Raw genomic sequence first — 23,020 nt, 5'->3', positions numbered from 1 at the left:
CTTCTCCACAGGTCACAAGATATATTTAAGTGTTTACCCAGTTATCAATATGGTCAATCATAGACTCTATTTTCATCCCAGAATTAAATACACCAACCAAGTTTTTTTAATAAAGAAAAATCAGTTTATTATAAAACAAGACTTAACCAGTAACAAAGCAAAGCATTAACGCACTGATTGAAATATGAAAGTTCCCTTTCACCTTAGCCCCCCACCCCAGCACACACACGCGCACGCACACGCACCTAACCGAAAAAGAGATTTTTTTTCTTTAGAGTTCTGTTACAAAGAAGACAAAAAAGAATACTTTGGCTAAATACTTGCCCATTCTTGAAGAAAAAAAAATGGAACGATATCAGCTGTCCCTTTTTGGTTTGGCGTCCCAAATACGCATAGATGGCTGTCTCTGGGATCTTCCTAGAACAGTTCTTTTCTGGCGATGTTGAGGATCAGTTCGGTAGGCTTTCCAGGAGAAATGCAGCAACAGGGGTTTCTGGCAGGCTTTTCCAGGAGAAATGCAGCATCAGTTCCTTTACTTCGTGCACTTGATTCTCAGGAAGTTCTCAGAGATGGAAGAGAGTGCTGATGGTGACTGTTCTCTTAGCTGGTTTTCTCCAACTGCCTTCAAAACAGTTCACACTTGAATACACTGTCCAAAGTGAAACCAAAAACAATATCTCAAGAATCAAGCCTCCTGAACCCTATAAATCTTGACCTGTCAATTCTCCGTAAATATCTTCTCCAAATCAAAAAAACCTCTGCTGGGTATTAATCTGAAGACAGGTGACTTCCAGTAAGGGTTGTTTACAAACCAAGTCCAAAAGGCCTTCCGATGACCCCAATGAAAAAAAAAAAATCTATGGAATCCTTTTCAGTTTTCCCAAATAAAACAATGTCAATAATTCTAAAATACATCAGTCCTCAAAAAAAATCTAACAAAAAATATAGAAGCACCGTCATAACAACTCCCTCAGTACTGCACTAGAGTGTCAGCCTAGATTTTGTGCTCATGTCTCGGAAGTGTTACTTGAGCCCATAACCTTCTGGTTCAGAGGTGAGAGGGCTTCCAAATGAGCTATAGTTGAAACACACATCGGTAAATTGCAGAAAACATACGAGAGATGGATGCATAATAATGCCACAAATTTCAGGCGAACCCTAGATATTCTCTTGGATTCGGTGTAGCTAAAATCCCCTGTAAGTGAACCCAATGTCCCTTACCATTAGAAGTTTACCTTTACTGTTCAATGTCTAGTCATAAGATACCATAACTTGGGGGTCATAATTCTGAGACCCTGTGTTGTGTGTACTGGATACTGCAGCCTCACTCAAACCCTCATGCGCTTTTCTCCTATCTGCCAGGAGGCAGACGATAATCTAGTGAGACGAGGCCAACTGCAAACCATCAAGTTGATTTATTTTACTTGCAATATGCAAACAAAATACAGTTTTCAGTTAAACTCAATCTAATTCCCATTGCTCTTGGTATCAAAAACATTGAATTATGCAAACTTAGTCCCATTACCAGCCCAGCTTCACTTTTATAAGTCAGTATTTGCTGAACTGACTGGCTCTAAATTTACGATTCCTCTGTGACTATTTTGAATTCAAAACCTCACCAAACTCTCCATACTGATAAAATAATCAAACTGCAGTGTCATGAAAGAAACATTTTCAAAAAATAATGAACAGTTGATTAGGAAATTCCACATCCAACACAGAACTTATCAATAACGAATAACAAATCATATTTTCTCTAATTAGTAAGTGACTAATCAACAGACTCAACATATTATTGCCAGGAACCAGTAAAAGTATATCATTTTCAGCAGGTAATGATGTGTATTATAATCAAGTTGGAAATAACTTATCAAAGTAGCCAGTTTTTGTGTGCTTCTTTAGATTCTTACCACTGAAACGAAGGTACCAGTCTCCTGTAGCATGTCTGCTAGTCCATATCGTTGAACCAATAGCACACACCAAAGACATGAAGAGAAGAACACCAAATAATAAGAGGATTTGCACATTTGTGATTCGTTCCACATTTGATAACTTCAGTGGAGCTTGTGTAGTATTCTGCAAAAGAATTCATGTGAAATTACAGACAGAAATTTCTCACTTCTTGCACTCCAGTTAGTTTCTCAAACAACTGCAACCCTTAAGAACATATCATAAAGCTCCATTCGTTCAAGCAAAAGCCAATCAGAATGTACACAAACATCCCCCCTCTTCACAAGAGCTTTCATTTACCATTAATTGCATCTTTTATAAACCTAACACTGATACCAAATTTGGCACTAAATTGTACGGCCTGGAGTTTCTGCTAGTTAGGCTGGCTTTTTCTGCATAATTCTCCCAAAAATGGTATAAATGGCGCAAACAAATTGTAGAATTTTAAACATAAATTATGTTCAGTACAGCTCAAATTTCTACAAACTTTTGCGCTAGTTTTAAAAATATTGCATTAGAAGCAGACCCTGCCCACAAAACTGGCCATACCCCAGGATGAATTAATCACCATTAGGAGTTGCTACTAATTGCGGTGTTTGCAGGACCCTTTGAGGAGGCTCCAAAAAGTAAGCTGATGTTTTGGATGCAAGGACACTAACAGTGTTTTAAATCCTTTTGAATTTGATTTTTAAAAATTTACTAAGAAACTGACTACTTCACATCAATATGGCAAGAGAATGGTTCAGTGTACTTATTTTAAAGTCACTTTCAGTTATTTAGAATCAGGTTAAAAGACTTGAATTTATGTAGCACCTTTACAACCATTAGTTGTACAGGACATTGAGATATCCAATGAATTTGTACTGTAGGAAACGCAGCAGCCAATTTGTGCACAGCAAGCTCCCACAAACAGCACAGTGATAATGACCAGATAATCTGTTTTTGAGATGTTGATTGAGGGTTAAATATTGGCCAGCTCACAAGGGATAACTCCCCTGCTCTTCTTTGAAATAGTGCCATGGCCCATGGGATCATTTAGTAAATTTGAGGAGATAGACAGATTTTTAATTAGTAAAGGGTTGAAGGGTTATTGAGAACGGGCAGGAAAATGGAGTTGAGGCCGAGATAAGATCAGCCATGATCATATTGAATGGCGGAGCAGGCTCGAGGGGCTGAATTGCCTATTCCTGCTCCTAGTTCTTATGACCTTATGACATCCACCCAAGCAAGCCAACAGGGTCTCGGTTTAACAACTGATCTGAAAGACGGCACTTCCAGCAGTGCAGCATTCCCTCAGTACTGCACTGGAATGCCAGCCTTGGTTTTTGTGCTCAAGGCCTGGAATGTGACTTGAACTCGGTTACTCACTCAAAGATTGACACTGTGATACGTGCGATAAATCCATTTTCAGCTCTATTAACCAAACTGCACCTAGTCACCACTCATATGTATCAAGGAATTTTTAAAGCAATGTTTTTTTAAAGTACGCTTTAAAATGCTGCCCGATTGTGCTGCTTCTCTGAAGATTTTGCATTGGGCAATATGCAAATGAGTTTGAGCAGAAACTCAAATGAAAATTTTTCAAAATAGAGACAATTTTGGCCACAATTTGCACCCATTTCATTGATTGTGCTCAAACTGGAAACAGTATAATAATTACCGCTAAAGCATCAATTCATTTTCTTGGTTGCAAATAATAAAGTTCAAGGCTCATTCAGCAGCAACATCAGCCACCCACTACCGTGATCAGTATAGGGTTGGGAAGATACAGATAGACATCAATCCAAATTCTGTGCCATCATTTCAGTATAAAAGTCTGAAAGCAGTATCCTTATGAGTACCATGGTGGGGCAGTGTTTTAAAGTTTTTGCGATACTTCAGCAACCTCACTACGGTCTTACTCAGAGGTTCCTTAGCTCTTTAAATGATACATGCTACAACAAGCAAAGCTCACCTTCACAGAAATGCAATTTTATTTTAGAACGATGATGCAGTTTAAGCATTACTGTATATATTTTCATGTTTACATATGAAAAAAGCAGACAGAAATTAGCTAACTTTTTTCAGGATATCTAAACACTGAAGTCAGACCAGTGGCATTTTCTATTTTACTTGGAAGCAATTCTGGAAACATGGATCCAAAAATTGTGTATACATAGTTTATTGTATTTCCTAACACGCAGGAAACACATACAGATCAACTGGTACTAGATAGAATGATTAAACAGAAATAATCAATAGCTGGAGTTAATCAAATGGTTTGATTTTTCAAATGAAACATTAACTTTGTCTCGCCACAGATGCTGCCTGACCTGCTGCGTATTTCGAGCATTTTCTGTTTTTATTTAAAATGGTTTGATTTATTGATTTCAATTGCCATTATATATTTTACTTGTAATTATACACTATAGAAACTTTAATAAAACTTGTGAAATGGGCTTATAACGATAAGACTCATCAACTAAGAATTCTATTTAAGAGATTTAAAATGGAGCAACATAAAGGCAGTACATAGAAGGTCCACTGCACAATGAAATGGTAGCATATGGCAATTCTCTAAAAGATTGCTCGGTCTTGCTATCCTGGGGAGGCGCTAAGTGAAGGCCATATACTTTTTCACATTGAATAGAGAAGCAAAAAACAAGAAATGGTAGCGTCAGTCTTTCCCTACCTCATGTTCTCACATCTCTCCTGGCAGCATTATACAGCAACATTACCAGAAGTGGAACAGGTGCCCAATATAGCTTAACTAAAGCAAAATACTGCAGATTCTGGTAATCTGAAATAAAAACAAGAAATACTGGAAATACTTATCAGGTCTGGCAGCATCTGTGGAGAGAGAAGCAGAGTTAACGTTTCAGGTCAGTGACCCTTCTTCAGAACAATCCAGCTTCTTGAGCACAGATATTGTGTGGCTGCAGCAAAAAGATACTCCAGAAAAGGGAAAAGTATCTTCATCCATCTCCCCCCTCCCCCACCAGACACCAAAGAGAAAACTGTGGCGATTCAAACCTCACCAAGCACATTTTCAGCAATATACTGTTCAAACATACCTGCATGAGTTTTGTGTCATGTCCTGTATAAACCACTACTCCATGAACCCACTGGGTGTTTCTTAATTGAGCACCTCGCAAAAGAATTTGATCTTGGCCCAAGGGAAAAGTGCTATAAAAGAGATCAAATAAAATAGTAAATCTCAGCTGAGACCAATATAGAAGCGTAAATAAACAACAAAAATCATAACACTGACCAACTTCCTTTATTAAGATTTACAGTGTTACAAAATGGTCTGAATTATTTCTATTATGGCTTAAGTTAAAATTCCAGTAGGTTTCATGCTGGAATAAGAGTCTAACTCATTTTACACAAATAAACTGAATATGGTATCTTCAAAAACATCTGTTGATATTTTGCATCCCAACAGAAAGTATAAAAAAAACTAAGTGTTGTTGCCTAGTGGCAAGCCTACTAATATTGGGAAATCAACTCCCACTTTGTTTGTAGTAATTCTGCACATTTGAATCAAAACATGACAAGAGCTGCTGGTCAGAAAATGCTCACTCAGCACAAGGTTATTCATAATACTACGACTGCCTGCCTACTTTAATTCTCCTGCATTACAAATGTCAAGATTTGCTGAATTTCAAGTTAATCACTTCTCAAAGTTAATTAGTTGCAAGCAAATTTCAGAAATATGCAAAAACAACAGAGTTCTGATAATGCTAGACTTCAATTATCCCAACATAGAGTGAGAGGAAAACGCAGTGCGAAGGCAAGAAGCAGGGGAATGCCCTAAATGTATCCAGGGAAACCTTCTCTTGATCATTTATGTTTCTAGTCCAATGAACAAGGAAGCTGTGCTGGATCTAATTCCAGGGAATGTAGAGGAGAAAGAGGAGCATGTTTCAGTTGGAGAGCATTTGGGAACCAGTGATCACAATATCATTAGATTTGGAGTAGAAATGGAAATGTGCAAGAATAATCAAATGCAAAAATACTCAATTAGAAGAGGGCTAACTTCAGCGAATTGAAATGGGATCTGGCCTGGGTGCATTGGAATCTAAGATTAACAAGTTAAACCGTGAATGAGCAAAGAGAGGCCTTCAAACAGAAGATAGTTCAAGCACAGAGTAGACACAGTTACCCAGAGGAGAAAGGAAAGACAAGGAACAAAGAACAGTACAGCACAGGAAAAGCTAGAGCTCCCTGGATGACTAAAGACTAAAATGAAACAGAAAAAGGAGGCTTACGATAAATGTCAGGTTCATAATACAGCAAAGGACTAAGCAGGATACAGAAAATGCAGAGAAAAACTGAAAAAGGTAGTAAGTGGTCAAAGGAAGGGTGGGCCAATTAGGGACCAAAAAGAAAATTCTGTGGAGGCAGAGAGCATTGCTGAGGTATTAAATGAGTACTTTTCATCCGTCTTCACAAAAGAGGATGCTACCAATGCCACAATAAAGGAGAAACTAGCATAAAAATTAAGAGGAGGCACTTAAAAAGGTTGGTAGTGCTCAAAGGAGGAAAGTCACTTGGTCTGGATGGGATGAATCCTCGGTTGCTGAGGGAATTAAGTGGGGGAATAGCACAGGATCTGGTCACAATCTTTCAATCCTCATTAGATTATGGGTGCGATGCCAGGGATTGAGTGCTTGTAAATGTTACACCCCTGTTCAAAAAAGGGGAGCAGGATAAACCCAGTAACTGCAGGCCAATCATCCAAACATCAGCAGTGGGGAAACTTGGAGACCCGGGACAAAATTAATTGTCTCGTATGGATTTCTTGAATGTAAATCCTGTCCGACAGGTATGATTGAGTTCTTTGATGAATTAATGGAGAAGGTTGATAAGGGCAGCACACTTGATGCATATATGGATTTTCAAAAGGTATTTGATAATGTGCCACACAATAGACTTGTTAGCAAAATTGAAGACCATGAGAATAAAGGGGCAGTGGCAGCATGAATATAAAATCAGCCAGGAGGCAGAAAGCAGGAGAGTATTGGTGAATGGCTGTTTTACCGACTGGAAGGAAGTAAAGAGGAAATAATTTCCAATTCTATAGCACCTATAGTATATAGTTATTTCTCAACCTCAGGAAGTCCCAAAGCACTTTACAGCCAATAAAGTCACTGTAGTAATGTGACAGCCAAATTGCACACAGCAAGATCCCACAAACAGCAATGTGATGAATGAATAGACCATCTGTTCTAGTGATGTTTGTTGAGGAATAAATTTTGGCCAGGTCACCAGGGTGAAGTCCACTGCTCTTTTCCAAATAGTGCCATAGAACCTTCTACATGCCCCTGAAAAGGCAGACAGGGTCACAGTTTAAGGTCTCATCTGAAAAACAGCACTTCTGACAGTGTGGTACTCCCTAGTACTACACTTAAGTGTCAGCCTGGATTACATGCTCAAATCTTTCGAGTGTGGCTTGAATCCACAAACCTCTGACTCAGAGGTGAAAGGACTACTATGAGCTACCATAAGCATGCAGATGCAACAGGCGGTAAAAAAGGCAAATGGTATGTTGACCTTCATAGCGAAAGGATTTGAGTACAGGAGCAGGGATGTCTTGCTGCAATTATACAGGGCCTTGGTGAGGCCACACCTGGAATATTGTTTTGGTCTCCTTATCTGAGGAAGGATGTTCTTACTATAGAGAGAGTGCAGCGAAGGTTTACCAGACTGATTCTTGGGATGGCGGGACTGGCGTATGAGGAGAGATTGAGTCGGTTAGGATTATATTTGCTTGAGTTCAGAAGAGTGAGGGGGGATCTCATAGAAACCTATTAAACTCTAACAGTACTTGACAGGATAGATGCAGGAAGGATGTTCCCGATGGTGGGGGAGTCCAGAACCAGGAGTCATAGTCTAAGGATACGGGGTAAATCTTTCAGGACTGAGATGAGGAGAAATTTCTTCACCCAGAGAATGGTGGGCCTGTGGAATTCACTACCACAAAAGCAGTTGAGGTCAAAATAATGTATGTTTTCAAGGAGGAGTTAGATATAGCTCTTGGGGCGAAAGGGATCAAAGGATACGGGGGGAAAGCGGGAACAGGTTACTGAGTTGGATGATAAGCCATGATCATAATGAATGGCGGAGCAGGCTCGAAGGGCCGAATAGCCTACTCCTGCTCCTATTTTCTATGTTTCTATGAGCCATAGCTGAAATTCAAATGTACAATGGTACTCCCAGGGCCAGTAATAGAACCACTGCTCTTTTCAATATATAATAACCTGGATTTAGGTGTACAGGGCATAATTTCAAAGTTTGCAGTTGACACAAAATTTGGAAATTAAGTAGATGAAGTTTAATGCAGAGATGTGTGAAGTAATGCATTTTGGAAAGAAGAATGAAGTGAGGCGATATAAACTAAATGATACAAATGTAAAAGGAGGGGGCTGGAACAGACAGACCTGGTGGTTCACATACATAAATCTTTGAAGGTGGCAACACGTTGACAAGGCTGTTCAAAACATATGGGATTTTGGGCTTTATAAAATAGAACCATGGAGTACAAAAACAAGGAAATTATGGTAATCCTTTTTAACTTATTGGTTAGGCGTCAGTTGGAGTATTGCATTCAATTCTGGGGACATTTTAGGAAGGATGTCAATGCCTTGGTGAGGTTGCAGATGGAATTTATTAGAATGGTACCAAGGATGAGGAACTTCAGTTATGAGGAGAGCATAGAGAAGCTGAGATTGTTCTCCTTAGAGCTGAGAAGGCTAAGGGAGATCTAAAAGAACTATTCATAATTATAAAGAGTAATTAAGCTGAAACAGTTTCCACTGGCAAAAATGTTGGTAATCAGAGGACACAGATTCAAGATAATTTGCAAAGGAATCAGAGGGGACATGAGCAGAATTTTTTTTATCTGTTTACACAGCTAGTTATGATCTGGAATGCAGTGCCTGAAAGGGTGGTGGAAGCAGATTCAATAACTTACAAAAGGAAATTGGATATATACTTGAAAAGGAAAAATTTGCAGGGCTATGGGGAAACAGCAGGGGAGCAGGACTAATTGGGGAATTCTTTCAAAGAGCCAACACAGACACAAAGGCTGAATGGCCTCCTTCTGTACTGTAAGATTCTATGAATATGCCTTGAAGAAATAGCTTGATAGTCTATCACAACTTTAGCTGATGCCTCTCTTCAGTCACCGGTTTACCTCATATGCTTTATTTATTTCCTTAGCTAATAAAAGGCATTTTACTTGCAGAGTAATTGTCAAACAATTCATAGGTCCTGACAAACCAGAAGCAATGGTTACAAATATATACAAGGTAATTCTGATTAATCAATTAACCCTTCCTCCATGAATATTGGTCACATAAATGGCGCCACTCAGGAACCTTGAATACAATTTTTTTCCGTTAATATGCAGAAATGATCCAGGGGAATAGAATTTGCAGTAAAATTATTTTACAGCAGAACCTCTAATATCAGTCACAATAACAGCATTATCAGTAGATAGTGGAGACTGGTGGCTAGCGAAAAGTCCCCAAAATTAGGTTTGCAATTTGAGCAGATAATATGCCCTGAGGCAGTATTTGTATCCCTATCAGTCCTCAGACTGGAGCTTCTGGTCAAACAGAGCACAACTGCAATGGAGCTAGTCAAGCTGGAATTGAAGGAGCTACAACTTGCTGGCGGAATGAGTAACTCGAGGGCTCCTTTAGCTACTGAGCTTAGTGATTTGGGCCTTTGAGACTGTCTACAACGCACTTTGGCAGCTCAACATTAGCACTCCATGGAATCATGAGAACATGCCAAAGATCCTGCACAATTTACAGCAATACTATAAGCACAGAAATGAAACCAAGTGTAAGATAAAAGGAACCAAGAAATGGAAATGAAACACAAATGACAAAATAAATATCAGCAGAATGTGCCATAAAGCTATGCCTAAAAAAAGTTAAGGTAATTGGGAAAGCAGATAATGTACCATTGTAAGGAAGGAATGACATTCATTGAATACTAATTAATGCAGAATTCCAGGGATGCTTCAGGCATTATAGTCATGGTTGCTTGGAAATGAGACTGCAGGAAGTTCTCCCCTCGATTTAAACACTCTTGACAAAAGCAACATTCATTTCTTCCATAGGTATTGAATTTGAATGCAGTTCAGTAATTAAATTTGTACATATTTTTGTGAACAGAAAATGTTTGCCATCATTTTAACTGTATCGTTTCCTTCAGCCTACTTTACCTTTTTCCATCAAATCGAATGTTGCCAACAAAATCATATACATGCCGGTTGGGACTCTCGCATTCGAGTTTGCCAGATAAATTCATTAAACTATCAATATCTTTTATCTCTGCTGTCTGAGGTAAACCCTTGAGAAGAAAAAAAAACAACTTTAATTTGCATGAACAAAATTTACAGTCATTTTTTTTTATTTTTAACACTTGGAGGGGTTTAAAATTTAATTTGGGTTCAGTTAGATTTACTAGATCCTGTTTGTCCAGGTAGCGTCCAAAAATAAAACTGCAGCATTGAATGCTTACATTCCCTTAGAACATAGCCATCCAAAACGTAGGTAGAATTCAGTGTACTTGAATGTAACTGAAGGCAGAATAATATATTCCTGCATCCTTTATGCTCAGTGGTTTCTTCCAGAACTTTCAATGGCTTTGTGATGTGCAACTGATTGAATGTGAAGATTCAGCATAAAGAACAAACAGTGAAACATGGAAAGATTTACTGCACAGAAGGAGGCCATTCATCCCATTTTCAGCAGGCACCAACCCAGAGTTATCCAGTCTAATCCCACCTGCCAGCTTTTGGTTGGTAGCCTTCTAGGTTATGGAACCTCAAGTGTCTATCCAAGTGCAAGGAGGGCTTCTGCCACTATTACCCTTTCGGGCAATGAGTTCCAAACCCCCACCACCCTCTGGGTGAAACGATTACTCAACTCCCCTCTAATCCTTCTGCCAATTACTTTAAATCTATGACTCCTGGTTATTGACCTCTCTAAGAGAAAAAGATCCTTTCTAACCAGGCCCCTCAATTTTATACACCTCAATTAAATCTCCTCAGCCTCCTCATAGCTAAGATTCTCCATTCCTGGCAACATTTTTGTAAATCTCCTCTGTACCCGCTCGAATGCGAACACGTCCTCCCTGTAATGCGGTGAACAGAACTGCACACAGTATTCTAACTGTGGCCTAACTAATGCTTTATACAGTTCTAGCATAACCTTCTTGCTCTTATACTCTAGGCCTCAGCCAGTAAAGGAAAAAATCCTGAATGCCTTCTTGACCACTTTTTCTACCTGTCCTGCTACCCTCAGGGATTTGTAAACATGCACTCCAAGGTCACTCTGTTCCTCTACACTTCTCAAAATCCTACCATTTATCATGCATGCCCTTGCCTTACTTAACTTTCCCAACAGCGTTATCTCACACTTCTCCAGATTAAATTCAATTTGACTATTTTGTCCACCTGATCAGTCCAGTGATATTTTCCTGCAGTCTACAGCTTTCTTTCTATCAACCACATGGTCAATTTTCATATCAACTGCAAACTTCTTAATCATGCCCCCTACATTTAAGTTTAAGCTATTGATATATACTGTGAACAGCAAAAGACCCTGTACTGAGCCTTGCAGAACCCCACTGGAAACAGCTTTCCAGTTACAAAAACATCCATCGACCATAATCCTTTGCTGCCTGTCACTGAGCCAATTTTGGATCCAACTTGCCAGTTTGCCTAGGATCCTATGAGCTTTTAATTTTCTGACCAGTCTGCCATGTATGACCTTGTCAAAAGTCTTGCTAAAAATTCATGTAGACTACATCAAACACAGTACCATCATCAGCCCTCCTAGTTACCTCCTCCAAAAATTTAAGTTTGTCAGACACAAACTTCCCTGAACAAATCCATGCTGTTGATTAATCTGAGCCTTTCTAAATGAAAATTTACACTGTATCAATTTTTTTTCGCAATAAACTGCCCACCACGGAGATTAGGCTGACTGGCCTGTAATTACTCGGGCCAACCCTTTCCCCCCCTTTTAAACAACAGTACACCATTAGCATACATCCGGCACTATGACTATAGCCAGAGAGAATTGGAAAATAATGGTCACAGCTTCTATTACTTCCCTTTCTTCCTTTAGCAGCCAGGGATACATTTCATTTGGGCCTGGAGATGTTTCACTTTTGAGGATGCTAAACACCTTACTATTTCCTTCATCACTCTGTTTATCCCATCCAATATTTCACACACCACCTCAAGTAAAATGTCTGCTTCATCCCACTCTTTTGTAAGAGCAGATGCAAAGTGTTCATTTGTTCATTAAGAACCATGTCCATTTCTTCTGTCTCCTTGCATATATTACCTTTTTTTAAAAATCAGTAACTGGCCCTTCTCCTTCCTTAGTCATCCATTTGCTCTTTATGTATTTATAAAATATCGTCAATATATTTTCATGCCTTGTCTTTGCTTTCCTAATTTCCTTTTTAGTTACAGCCCTGTATTTTCTGTACTCCTCTAGGCTTCTGCAGTGTTGAGCTTTTGGCATCTGACATAAACTTTCTTTAAAAAAAAAACTTACCCTACTCTGTGTGCTCTTTGACATCTGGGGGAGGGGTCTCGATTTGGGAGTCCTCATCTTTTACTTTTGTGGGAACCTATTTGTTTTGAACCCTCTTTAGCTCCTCCTTGAATGCCTTCCTCTGCTGTGACGGTTTCCAATTCACTTTTGCTAAATCACATCTATGCTCAGTAACATTGGTCTTTCTCAATTTAAAATTTTTCATCTTGGTCTATGTTTACCATTTTCCATAACTACTCTAAATATGACTGAATTGTGATCACTACCACAAAAATGCTCTCCCTACTAATGACCCTTCACACCTGTCCAAATTCATCCTGCCAAACTAAGTCCATAACTGCCCCTTCTCTTGTTGGGCTTGCTATGTTGGCTAAAAAAAGTTCTCCTCAATTCATTTTAAGAATTCTGCACCCTCAAAGAATGGTTACAGCACAGGAGGCGGCCATTTGGCTCATTTTGCCCATGTACCTTTTATACTGAATTTATTTTCATTGGCCTCCTTGTCTCGAGAGACAATGGGTAAGCGCCTGGAGGTGGTCAGTGGTTTGCGAAGCAGCGCCTGGAGTGGCTATAAAGGCCAATTCTAGAGTGACAGACTCTTCCACAGGTGCTGCAGATAAAATTGGTTGTCGGGGCTGTTACACAGTTGGCTCTCTCCTTGCGCTTCTGTCTTTTTTCCTGCCAACAGCGAAGCCTCTACGACTCGCCACACTTTAGCCCCGCCTTTATGGTTGCCCGCCAGCTCTGGCGATCGCTGGCAACTGACTCCCACGACTTGTGATCAATGTCACAGGACTTCATGTCGTGTTTGCAGACGTCTTTAAAGCGGAGACATGGACTGCCGGTGGGTCTGATACCAGTGACGAGCTCGCTGTACAATGTGTCCTTGGGGATCCTGCCATCTTCCATGCGGCTCACATGGCCAAGCCATCTCAGGTGCCGTTGGCTTAGTAGGGTGTATATGCTGAGGATGTTGGCCGCCTCGAGGACTTGTGTGTTGGAGATACGGTCCTGCCACCTGATGCCAAGGATTCTCCGGAGGCAGTGAAGATGGAATGAATTGAGACGTCGCTCTTGGCTGACATACATTGTCCAGGCCTCGCTGCCTAGAGCAAGGTACTGAGGACACAGGCTTGATACACTTGGACTTTTGTGTTCTGTGTCAGTGCGCCATTTTCCCACACTCTCTTGGCCAGTCTGGACATAGCAGAGGAAGCCTTTCCCATGCGCTTGTTGAATTCTGCATCGAGAGACAGGTTACTGGTGATAGTTGAGCCTAGGTATGTGAACGCTTGAACCACTTCCAGAGAGTTGTCACCGATATTGATGGATGAATTTAACCCAGCTAATATTAGGACAGTTAAAATCCCCTTTCACTGCCTATTTCTTCTGCACCTCTCAGCAATTTGCCTACATAATTGGCTGTTTGGAGGTCTAGAGTATACACCAAACAGTATGATTTCCTCTTTATTGTTCCTCAGCAGCAGCGTACAAAGCAATAGTTACTACATGAGGTATTCAGCCAAAATTTCAAGTACTCAATTTCAAAACCAAAGCTAACTTTGATCCAAAGGCTTTCTGGTGAATTTCTATGAACCATGAAGAACAGATTGTGACTGAAATACTAAACCACCAGAGATTAGTTTCTTCTCTCTTGGCCCCACCCCATTCCACACCTTAGAATGCAAAATAGATATACATCATTTTATCATTCCTTCTCCCGATATGGTGCCCTCCTGTCCTGAAGGTACCAATCTATCCTGGGTACAGTGTCCATATTTGTCAACCTGTACCTTGTTCAAGTGACTATTCTTCATGGCTAAGTCTACGCAGTGAATATCAGGAGGTTCCCAAAGTTGCCCACACATGCTCATTTTCCAGCAGGGCTCACTGCACAAAGCGCAAGACTGAGAACATCAGCAGATTTTCTGATCCACGGATATGGAGATCACTTAACACTACCCCAGGCGAGATCCCTTAAATTGGCAAAAAGTAGAAATCAAACCTGGACATTTCCTGATTTGTATAGCACAGTTACAAACTGAACAGTGGATTCCTCAGCTAAACTATCAAGAGATATGAGATGGGAAAAAAAATTCCCAATTGTCCCTGTGGTTTCACTGGCAATTATGAGGGAATCAATGGATACTGGGGAGATACCAGGTCAATATGGTATCCATATTCAAAAAGTGTGATGGAACAGACACCAGGAACTACAGACCCATTAGTCTTACTTCAATGCCATGTAAATTAATGGAATTAATTGTCAGGAGTAAACCTGAAGATCATCTGAATGGTAACTTCATAAATAGCAGTTGACCTAAGAAGTGGTACATCCTGCCTGACCAAGGTTTTGATGTCTTTGAGGAGTGACAACATAAGTAAATGGTAGTAAACTTTGACATTGTGTACTTAAGACTTACAAAAGGCATTTGATAAATGTTTCACATAGTAGGTGACCAGGCAGGCTCAAAGCTGTGGGAACTTAGGGCAAAAGAGGGTATGAAGAAACTAGCTGAAGGGTAGAAAACAAACAGCACTGGTTAGTAACTGGATAATATCAGGGTTGGTCAGAGGTGGGAAATATGGGCAATGAGTTGGGTGCTTCAGGTATCAGTGTTGGGACTACTACTGTTTTGAACTTATATCAATGACAGATCCTGAAACAATGCAAATTGGTTATATTTGCAAATGATACCCAAACTAGAAGTAATAGTGTAACTGAAGGAGACAAGTTGTAAATAAGCTAAACAAAATATGCAATTGAGCTGACCAACAGGAAATGAAATTTACCTTAAACTAATCTAATGTACTGTACATAGGAACGGAAAACGGGTAACATAATTATTTTGTGAATGCTGTTGAAATAGCTAATTTTGAAACTGAAAGATACTCAAGAGTCTTAGTAGATGCAACATGTTCACCACTGCAGCGCAGTAATCAACAAAGCCAACTATTTAGTAAAAACAGAAGTCAGAAGAGGTCATGAACAAACTGTACAGTGCCCTGGCCAGACCTCACCTTTGGTACGGTGGACAGTTTATGGTCAGAGAGAAACAAGGGAGATCTTCAAACATTGGACGAAGTGCAGAGAAAAGCCAAAAGATTGATCCCTGGTGTCAGGGGTCTTAGATCTGAGCTTGAGTTTTTAAACCTAAGGTCGAGGTGGTGGAGGATCAGTAAAATTGGAGCATATAGTGCCCAATTTTTTTAAGGCACAAAAGTACCAATGTCAAGCGGTTTTCTCCCTTGCCCAAAATGGCACTGAAAATAAGGCGGATGCCATATTGAGTTGGGTCATATTTGGACAGCCATCAAAACCAGCTTAAGGCCCTTTTCATATGTTAATGAGGGTCTGAAACGCCTGTTACATGACCATGCAATGAAGTTCAGCCACGCTAAGCAGAACGTAAACCAGGCATGCTCTGCTCAGCTTTTCAGGTTCAGTTGCAAACAAAAAAACGAGATCCTTAAAGTGGCTGTTGGAGGCCAAGTTTTTTGTTTTAAAGATAACCCAAGTGAGGAGCCTGAAGGAGCAGAGTGCTCGACTACTACACAGTATGCTGCTGCCGGCACCTGCTCATCCCACTCCTGTTTTTCGCACCCAAATTCCAGGACCTACCTGGGGACTGTTACTGCCCTAAATTGGTCTGGTACAAACCAGCAAGCTGCCTCTTGATGCTCAGGTGGCACCTGTAGCTCAATAGAATTATGATGAAGGGCAAGGCCCAATTTGACCTCCGGCTTCTGGTGCATACTTTTTATTTATTCATTCATGGGATGTGGGCGTTGCTGGCTAGACCAGCATTTATTACCCATCCCTAACTGCCCTCGAGAAGGCGGTGGTGAGCTTGCCTTCTTTAACCGCTGCAGTCCATGTGAGGTAGGTACACCCACAGTACTGTTAGGAAGGGAGTTCCAGGATTTTTACCCAGCGACAGTGAAGGAATGACGATATAGTTCCAAGTCAGGTTCGTCTGTCACTTGGTAGGGAACTTGCAGGTGGTGGCATTCCCATGCATTTGCTGCTCTTGTCCTTCTAGTTGGTAGAGGTCGTGGGTTTGGAAGGTGTTGTCTAAGGAGCCTTGGTACATTGCTGCAGTGCACCTTGTAGATGATACACACTGCTGCCACTGTGTGCCGGTGGTGGAGAAAGTGAATGTTTGTAATTGGGGTGCCAATCAAGCGGGCTGCTTTGTCCTAGATGGTGTTGAGCTTCTGGAGTGTTGTTGGAGCTGCACCCATCCAGGCAAATGGAGAGCATTCCATCACACTCCTGACTTGTGCCTTGTAGATGGTGGACAGGCTTTGGGGAGTCAGGAAGTAAGTTACTCGCCGCAGGATTCCTAGCCTCTGACCTGCTCTTGTAGCCACGGTATTTATATGGCTACATCAGTTCAGTTTCTGGTCAATGGTAGCCCCTAGGATGTTGCTAGTGGGGGAATTCAGCAATGGCAATGCCATTGAATGTCAAGGGGAGATGGTTAGATTCTCCCTTGTTGGAGATGGTCATTGCCTGGCACTTGTGTGGCGCGAATGTTACTTGCAACTTACCAGCCCAAGCCTGGATATTGTCCAGGTCTTGCTGCATTTCTACATGGTCGCGAATGGTGCTGAACATTGTGCAATCATCAGCAAACATCCCCACTTCTGACCTTATGATTGAAGGAAGGTCATTGATAAAGCAGCTGAAGATGGTTGGGCCTAGGACACTACCCTGAGGAAATCCTGCAGTGATGTCCTGGAGCTGAGATGATTGACCTCCAACAACCATAACCATCTTCCTTTGCGCTAGGTATGACTCCAGCCAGCAGAGAGTTTTCCCCGATTCCCATTGACTTCAGTTTTGCGAGAGCTCCTTGATGCCATACTCAGTCAAATGCTGCTTTGATGTCAAGGGCAATCACCCTCACCTCATCTCGAGTTCAGCTCTTTTGTCCATGTTTGAACCAAGGCTGTTTTGAGGTCAGGAGCTGAGTGGCCCTGGCGGAACCCAAACTGAGCGTCACTGAGCAGGTAATTGCTCAGCAAGTGCTGCTTGATGGCACTGTTGATGACACCTACCATCACTTTACTGATAATTGACAGTAGACTGTTGGGGCGGTAATTGGGCGGGTTGGAGTTGGAACACATCGGCAATCTTGCGCCCAAAAAGTGACGTAAACCAATTTCTGCCCCAAAGAGTCTGAGAAGTGATCTTATAGATAGAGAAGATACTATGGATATTCTGAAATATTGCTTTACATTTAATTGTGGGAGTAGCACAAGGAAACTCGGGCTCAAACTATTAAAAGGTAACTTTGGGAGGTTTTCCTTCAAACAAACAGAGAGTGATCAACACTTGGAATGGAATTTGAGGCAGAGCAGTGGAGGTTAAAAACCCTGGAATCATTTAACAAGCAACTGGATGCATCAATGTAAGGCACCAGGGGTTGTTCGGAATGGATGAACAAAGATGGGCTGAGCATTCTCCCTCATCTGCAAGTATCCTGTGGAATATCTCTAAGACACAAAAATCCAACAGGAAAGACATGGCTAAAAAAAATTAAAGATTGCATTAGCTCAAAGGAAGTGGCCTATAAGATTGCCAGAAAAAGTGGTAATCCAGAGGATTGGGAGCAATTTAGAATCCAGCAAAGGATGACCAAGAAACAGATAGAGAAAGGAAAAATAGAATATGAATGCAAGCTAGCAAGAAACATAAAGAAGCCTGTACAGTCCGCCTTTAAGTATGTGAAAAGGAAAAGATTAGAACAAGCAAACGTGGATCCATTACAGGCGGAGCCAGGAGAATTTATAATGGAGAATAGGGAAATGGAAGAGAAACTAAACAATTACTTTGTTTCTGTCTTCACAGAAAATCTCCCAGAAATACAAGGGAACTAAGGGACTTGTGAAAATGGCGAATTGAGAGAAATTATTAATAAAGAGGTAGTACTCGGAAAAATTAACTGGATTGAAAGTTGATAAATCCCTTGAACTAGATGAGCTACATCTGAGTGTTTTATTTTTATTTATATTTTTATTTAGAGATACAGCACTGAAACAGGCCCTTCGGCCCACCGAGTCTGTGCCGACCAACCACCCATTTATACTAACCCTACCACCGATTCCCATATTCCCTACCACCTACCTACACTAGGGGCAATTTACAATGGCCAATTTACCTATCACCTGCAAGTCTTTGGCTGTGGGAGGAAACCGGAGCACCCGGCAGAAACCGACGCGGTCACAGGGAGAACTTGCAAACTCCACACAGGCAGTACCCAGAATCGAACCCGGGTCCCTGGAGCTGTGAGGCTGCGGTGCTAACCACTGCGCCACTGTGGATGGGGGTGGATATAGAGAGTGGATGCATTGGTTATCTTTCAAAATTCTATACATTCTGGCAAATTTCCTGCAGACTGGAAAGTAGCAAATGTAAACCCCACTATTTAAGAAAGGAGGGAGAGAGAAAACAGGGAACTACAGACCTGTTAGTTTGATGTCATTATTAGGGAAAATGTTAGAATGTATTATAAAGGATGTGAAAACTAGACACTTAGAAAATAATATGATATGATTGGGCAGAGTCAACATGGATTTATGAAAGGAAAATCATGTTTGACAGACCGACGGCACAATGGCACAGAGGTTAGCACCTCAGCCTTACAGCTCCAGCGACCCGGGTTCGGTTCTGGGTACTGCCTGTGTGGAGTTTGCAAGTTCTCCCTGTGACTGCGTGGGTTTCCGCCGGGTGCTCCGGTTTCCTCCGACAGCCAAAGACTTGCAGGTTGATAGGTAAATTGGCCATTGTAAATTGCCCCTAGTGTAGGTAGGCAGGAGAATTGAGGGAAGGTAGGGATGTGGTGGGGAATATGGGATTAATGTTCTTTTTTTTCCTTCTTCTTTGGCCTCCTTGTCTCGAGAGACAATGGGTAAGCGCCTGGAGGTGGTCAGTGGTTTGTGAAGCAGCGCCTGGAGTGGCTGTAAAGGCCAATTTTAGAGTGACAGACTCTTCCACAGGTGCTGTAGATAAAATTGGTTGTCGGGGCTGTTACACAGTTGGCTCTCCCCTTGCGCTTCTGTCTTTTTTCCTGCCAACTGTTAAGTCTCTTCGACTCGCCACACTTTAGCCCCACCTTTATGGCTGCCCGCAAGCTCTGGCGATCACTGGCAACTGACTCCCACGACTTGTGATCAGTGTCACAGGACTTCATGTCGCATTTGCAGACATCTTTAAAGCGGAGACATGGACGGCCGGTGGGTCTGATACCAGTGACGAGCTCGCTGTACAATGTGTCCTTCGGGATTCTGCCATCTTCCATGCGGCTCACATGGCCAAGCCATCTCAAGCGCCGCTGGCTCAGTAGAGCGTACACGCTGGGGATGTTGGCCGCCTCGAGGACTTCTGTGTTGGAGATACGGTCCTGCCACCTGATGCCAAGGATTCTCCGGAGGCAGCAAAGATGGAATGAATTGAGACGTCACTCTTGGCCGACATACGTTGTCCAGGCCTCACTGCCATACAGCAAGGTACTGAGGACACAGGCTTGATACACTCGGACTTTTGTGTTCCGTGTCAGTGCGCCATTTTCCCACACTCTCTTGGCCAGTCTGGACATAGCAGTGGAAGCCTTTCCCATGCGCTTGTTGATTTCTGCATCGAGAGACAGGTTACTGGTGATAGTTGAGCCTAGGTAGGTGAACTCTTGAACCACTTCGAGCGTGGTCGCTGATATTGATGGATGGAGCATTTCTGACGTCCTGTCCCATGATGTTAGTTTTCTTGAGGCTGATGGTTAGGCCAAATTCGTTGCAAGCAGCCGCAATCCTGTCGATGAGTCTCTGCAGACACTCTTCCGTGTGGGATGTTAATGCAGCGTCGTCAGCAAAGAGGAGTTCCCTGATGAGGACCTTCCGTACTTTGGTCTTCGCTCTTAGACGGGCAAGGTTGAACAACCTGCCACCTAATCTTGTGTGGAGGAAAATTCCTTCTTCTGAAGACTTGAACGCATGTGAGAGCAGCAGGGAGAAGATGATCCCAAACAGTGTAGGTGCGAGAACACAGCCCTGTTTCACGCCACTCAGGATAGGAAATGGGTCTGATGAGGCTCCGTTATGCTGAATTGTGCCTTTCATATTATCATGGAATGAGGTGATGATACTTAGTAGCTTTGGTGGACATCCGATCTTTTCTAGTAGTCTGAATAGACCACGTCTGCTGACGAGGTCAGAGGCTTTGGTGAGATCAATGAAAGCAACGTTGAGGGGCATCTGTTGTTCGCGGCATTTCTCCTGTAGCTGGTGAAGGGAGAAGAGCATGTCAATGGTGGATCTCGCTGTTCGAAAGCCACACTGTGCCTCAGGGTAGACACGCTCAGCCAGCCTCTAAGCCTGTTTCAAGCGACTCGAGCGAAGACTTTCCCCACTATGATGAGCACGGAGATTCCATGGTAGTTGTTTCAATCACCGCGGTCACCCTTGTTCTTATAGAGGGTGATGATATTAGCATCACGCATGTCCTGTGGTACTGCTCCCTCATCCCAGCACAGGCAAAACAGTTCGTGGAGTGCTGAAAGTATAGCAGGCTTGGAACTCTTGATTATTTCAGGGGTAATGCCGTCCTTCCCAGGGGCTTTTCTGCTGGCTAGAGAAATAATGGCATCACTGAGTTACAATTTTGTTGGCTGAACGTCAAGCTCATCCATGACTGGCAGAGACTGGGCTGCATTGAGGGTGGTCTCAGTGACAACATTTTCCCTGGAGTACAATTCTAGGTAGTGCTCCACCCAACGATCCATTTGCTTGCGTTGGTCAGTGATTGTGTGCCCTGATTTAGATTTGGGGGGAGGCGGGGGGGGCGATCTTGATGGCTGACCCAAAAGCTCTCTTAATGCCATCATACATTCCCCTGATGTTTCCGGTGTCAGATGCCAGCTGAATATGACTGCATAGGTGTTGCCAGTAGTCATTTGCGCAGCGCTTCTGGATGCTTTAAGTGCTATGGATGTTAACTCGCTGGGGGCTTTCTTGTAGTTCAGCAGTGCAATGCGCTTAGCGGCTATGACAGGTTCCAGCTCTTCAAAGTGAGATTGAAACCAGTCTGCATTCTGCTTCACACATTTGCCATAGGTGGTCATTGCTGAGTCATAGATAGCTTTTCTGATGTGGGCCCACTTGGTCTCTGCATCCCCTGTGGGAGTGTTTTGAAGCGCTTTTTCAAGTGAATTTAGAAACTTACGTAACAGCTGTGGATAAGAAATTCTGTTAGTGTTGATGTGCGGGCGGCCCTTCTGTTTGGAGTGATGCAGCTTCTTTGGTTTGAGTCTAACCTTGCTGCACACCAGGGAGTGGTCGGTGTCGCAGTCCGCACTGTGGAAGCTGCGAGTGATTTGAACGCTGTTTAAAGAGGCTCGCCTTGTGACGATGAGGTCCAGCTGGTGCCAACGACGTGATCTTGGGTGCCTCCAAGAAACCTGGTGACAGGGTTTAGTATGAAAGAACGAGTTGGTGATGCAGAGGTTATGATAGGTACACAACTCAAGCAGTCTCTGTCAATTCTCATTCATCCTTCCAATACCATAGCGCCCAAGGCAGGAGGGCCATGAGTCATGGTCGGCTCCAACCCTGGCATTAAAGTCCCCCAGCAGGAACAGATGTTTGGTATTGGGGATGCTACTAATGATATTATGGAGTTCCTCGTAGAACTGGTCTTTAGCTTTAGGTGGGGAGCAGACTGTTGGAGCATTGATGTTGAGTAGGTGTACTGGACCAGAGGCGGTGAGCAGTTGGATGGGCAGTATGCGTTCTGAGCCATTTGAGGGTGGCTCTATCATGCTGAGCAAAGAGTTTCTGATGGTGAAGCCCACTCCATGCGGTCTTGGTTCTTCAGGATCCCTACGCTGCCAGAAGGTGTAGTCTTGCTCTCTTAGAGATCCGCTCGCAGGGAGGCGTATCTCCTGAAGTGCTGCAATGTCCACATTGGGTCTACTGTGCTCGTTGTTAATGATGGTGGTCTTCCAAGAATCGTTGATTTGTGATTAATGTAGGATTAGTATAAATGGGGGCACAGACTTGGTGGGCCGATGGGCCTGTTTCAGTGCTGTATCTCTCTGATTCTAAACCTGTTGGAGTTTTTTTGAGGATGTTACTTGTAGCATGGATAAAGGAGAACCAGTGGGTGTGGTGTATTTGGACTTTCAGAAGGCTTTTGATGAGGTCCCACATAGGAGGTTTGTAAACAAAATTAGAGCACATGGGATACTGGTATGGATTGAGAATTGGTTAACAGAGAATAGGAATAAATGGGTCATTCTCAGGATGGCAGGCTGTGACTAGTGGAGTACTGCAAACATCAGTGCTGGGCCACAGCTGTTCACAATCTATAGAAATGATTTGGATGTGGGGACCGAATATAATATTTCCAAATTTGCTGATGACACAAAACTAGGTAGGAATGCAAGTTGTGAGGAGGATACAAAGAGGCTTCAAGGAGACTTGGACAGGCTAAATGAATGGGC

The 23,020-nt window shown here is 42.3% G+C and overlaps 1 protein-coding gene across 4 annotated transcripts in view; it reads right to left on the bottom strand.

Annotated features, from left to right (window-relative positions):
* atp8a1 (ATPase phospholipid transporting 8A1) overlaps positions 1-23,020 on the bottom strand; it is a 522,190-nt gene that overhangs the window by 304,944 nt on the left and 194,226 nt on the right. For all 4 annotated transcript variants that reach the window (XM_068036156.1, XM_068036147.1, XM_068036163.1 and 1 more), the window contains 3 exons: positions 10,169-10,296; positions 5,004-5,115; positions 1,911-2,076 (listed from right to left, as the gene is read on the bottom strand). In XM_068036156.1, coding sequence (XP_067892257.1) covers positions 1,911-2,076; positions 5,004-5,115; positions 10,169-10,296 — 406 coding nt within the window. The remainder of the gene's footprint in view (positions 1-1,910; positions 2,077-5,003; positions 5,116-10,168; positions 10,297-23,020) is intronic.

Source organism: Heterodontus francisci, chromosome 1, assembly GCF_036365525.1.
Source record: "Heterodontus francisci isolate sHetFra1 chromosome 1, sHetFra1.hap1, whole genome shotgun sequence".
Taxonomy (NCBI): Eukaryota; Metazoa; Chordata; class Chondrichthyes; order Heterodontiformes; family Heterodontidae; genus Heterodontus; species Heterodontus francisci.
Note: the sequence above shows the minus strand (reverse complement) of the source record. Positions and strands in the feature narration are given on the sequence as shown.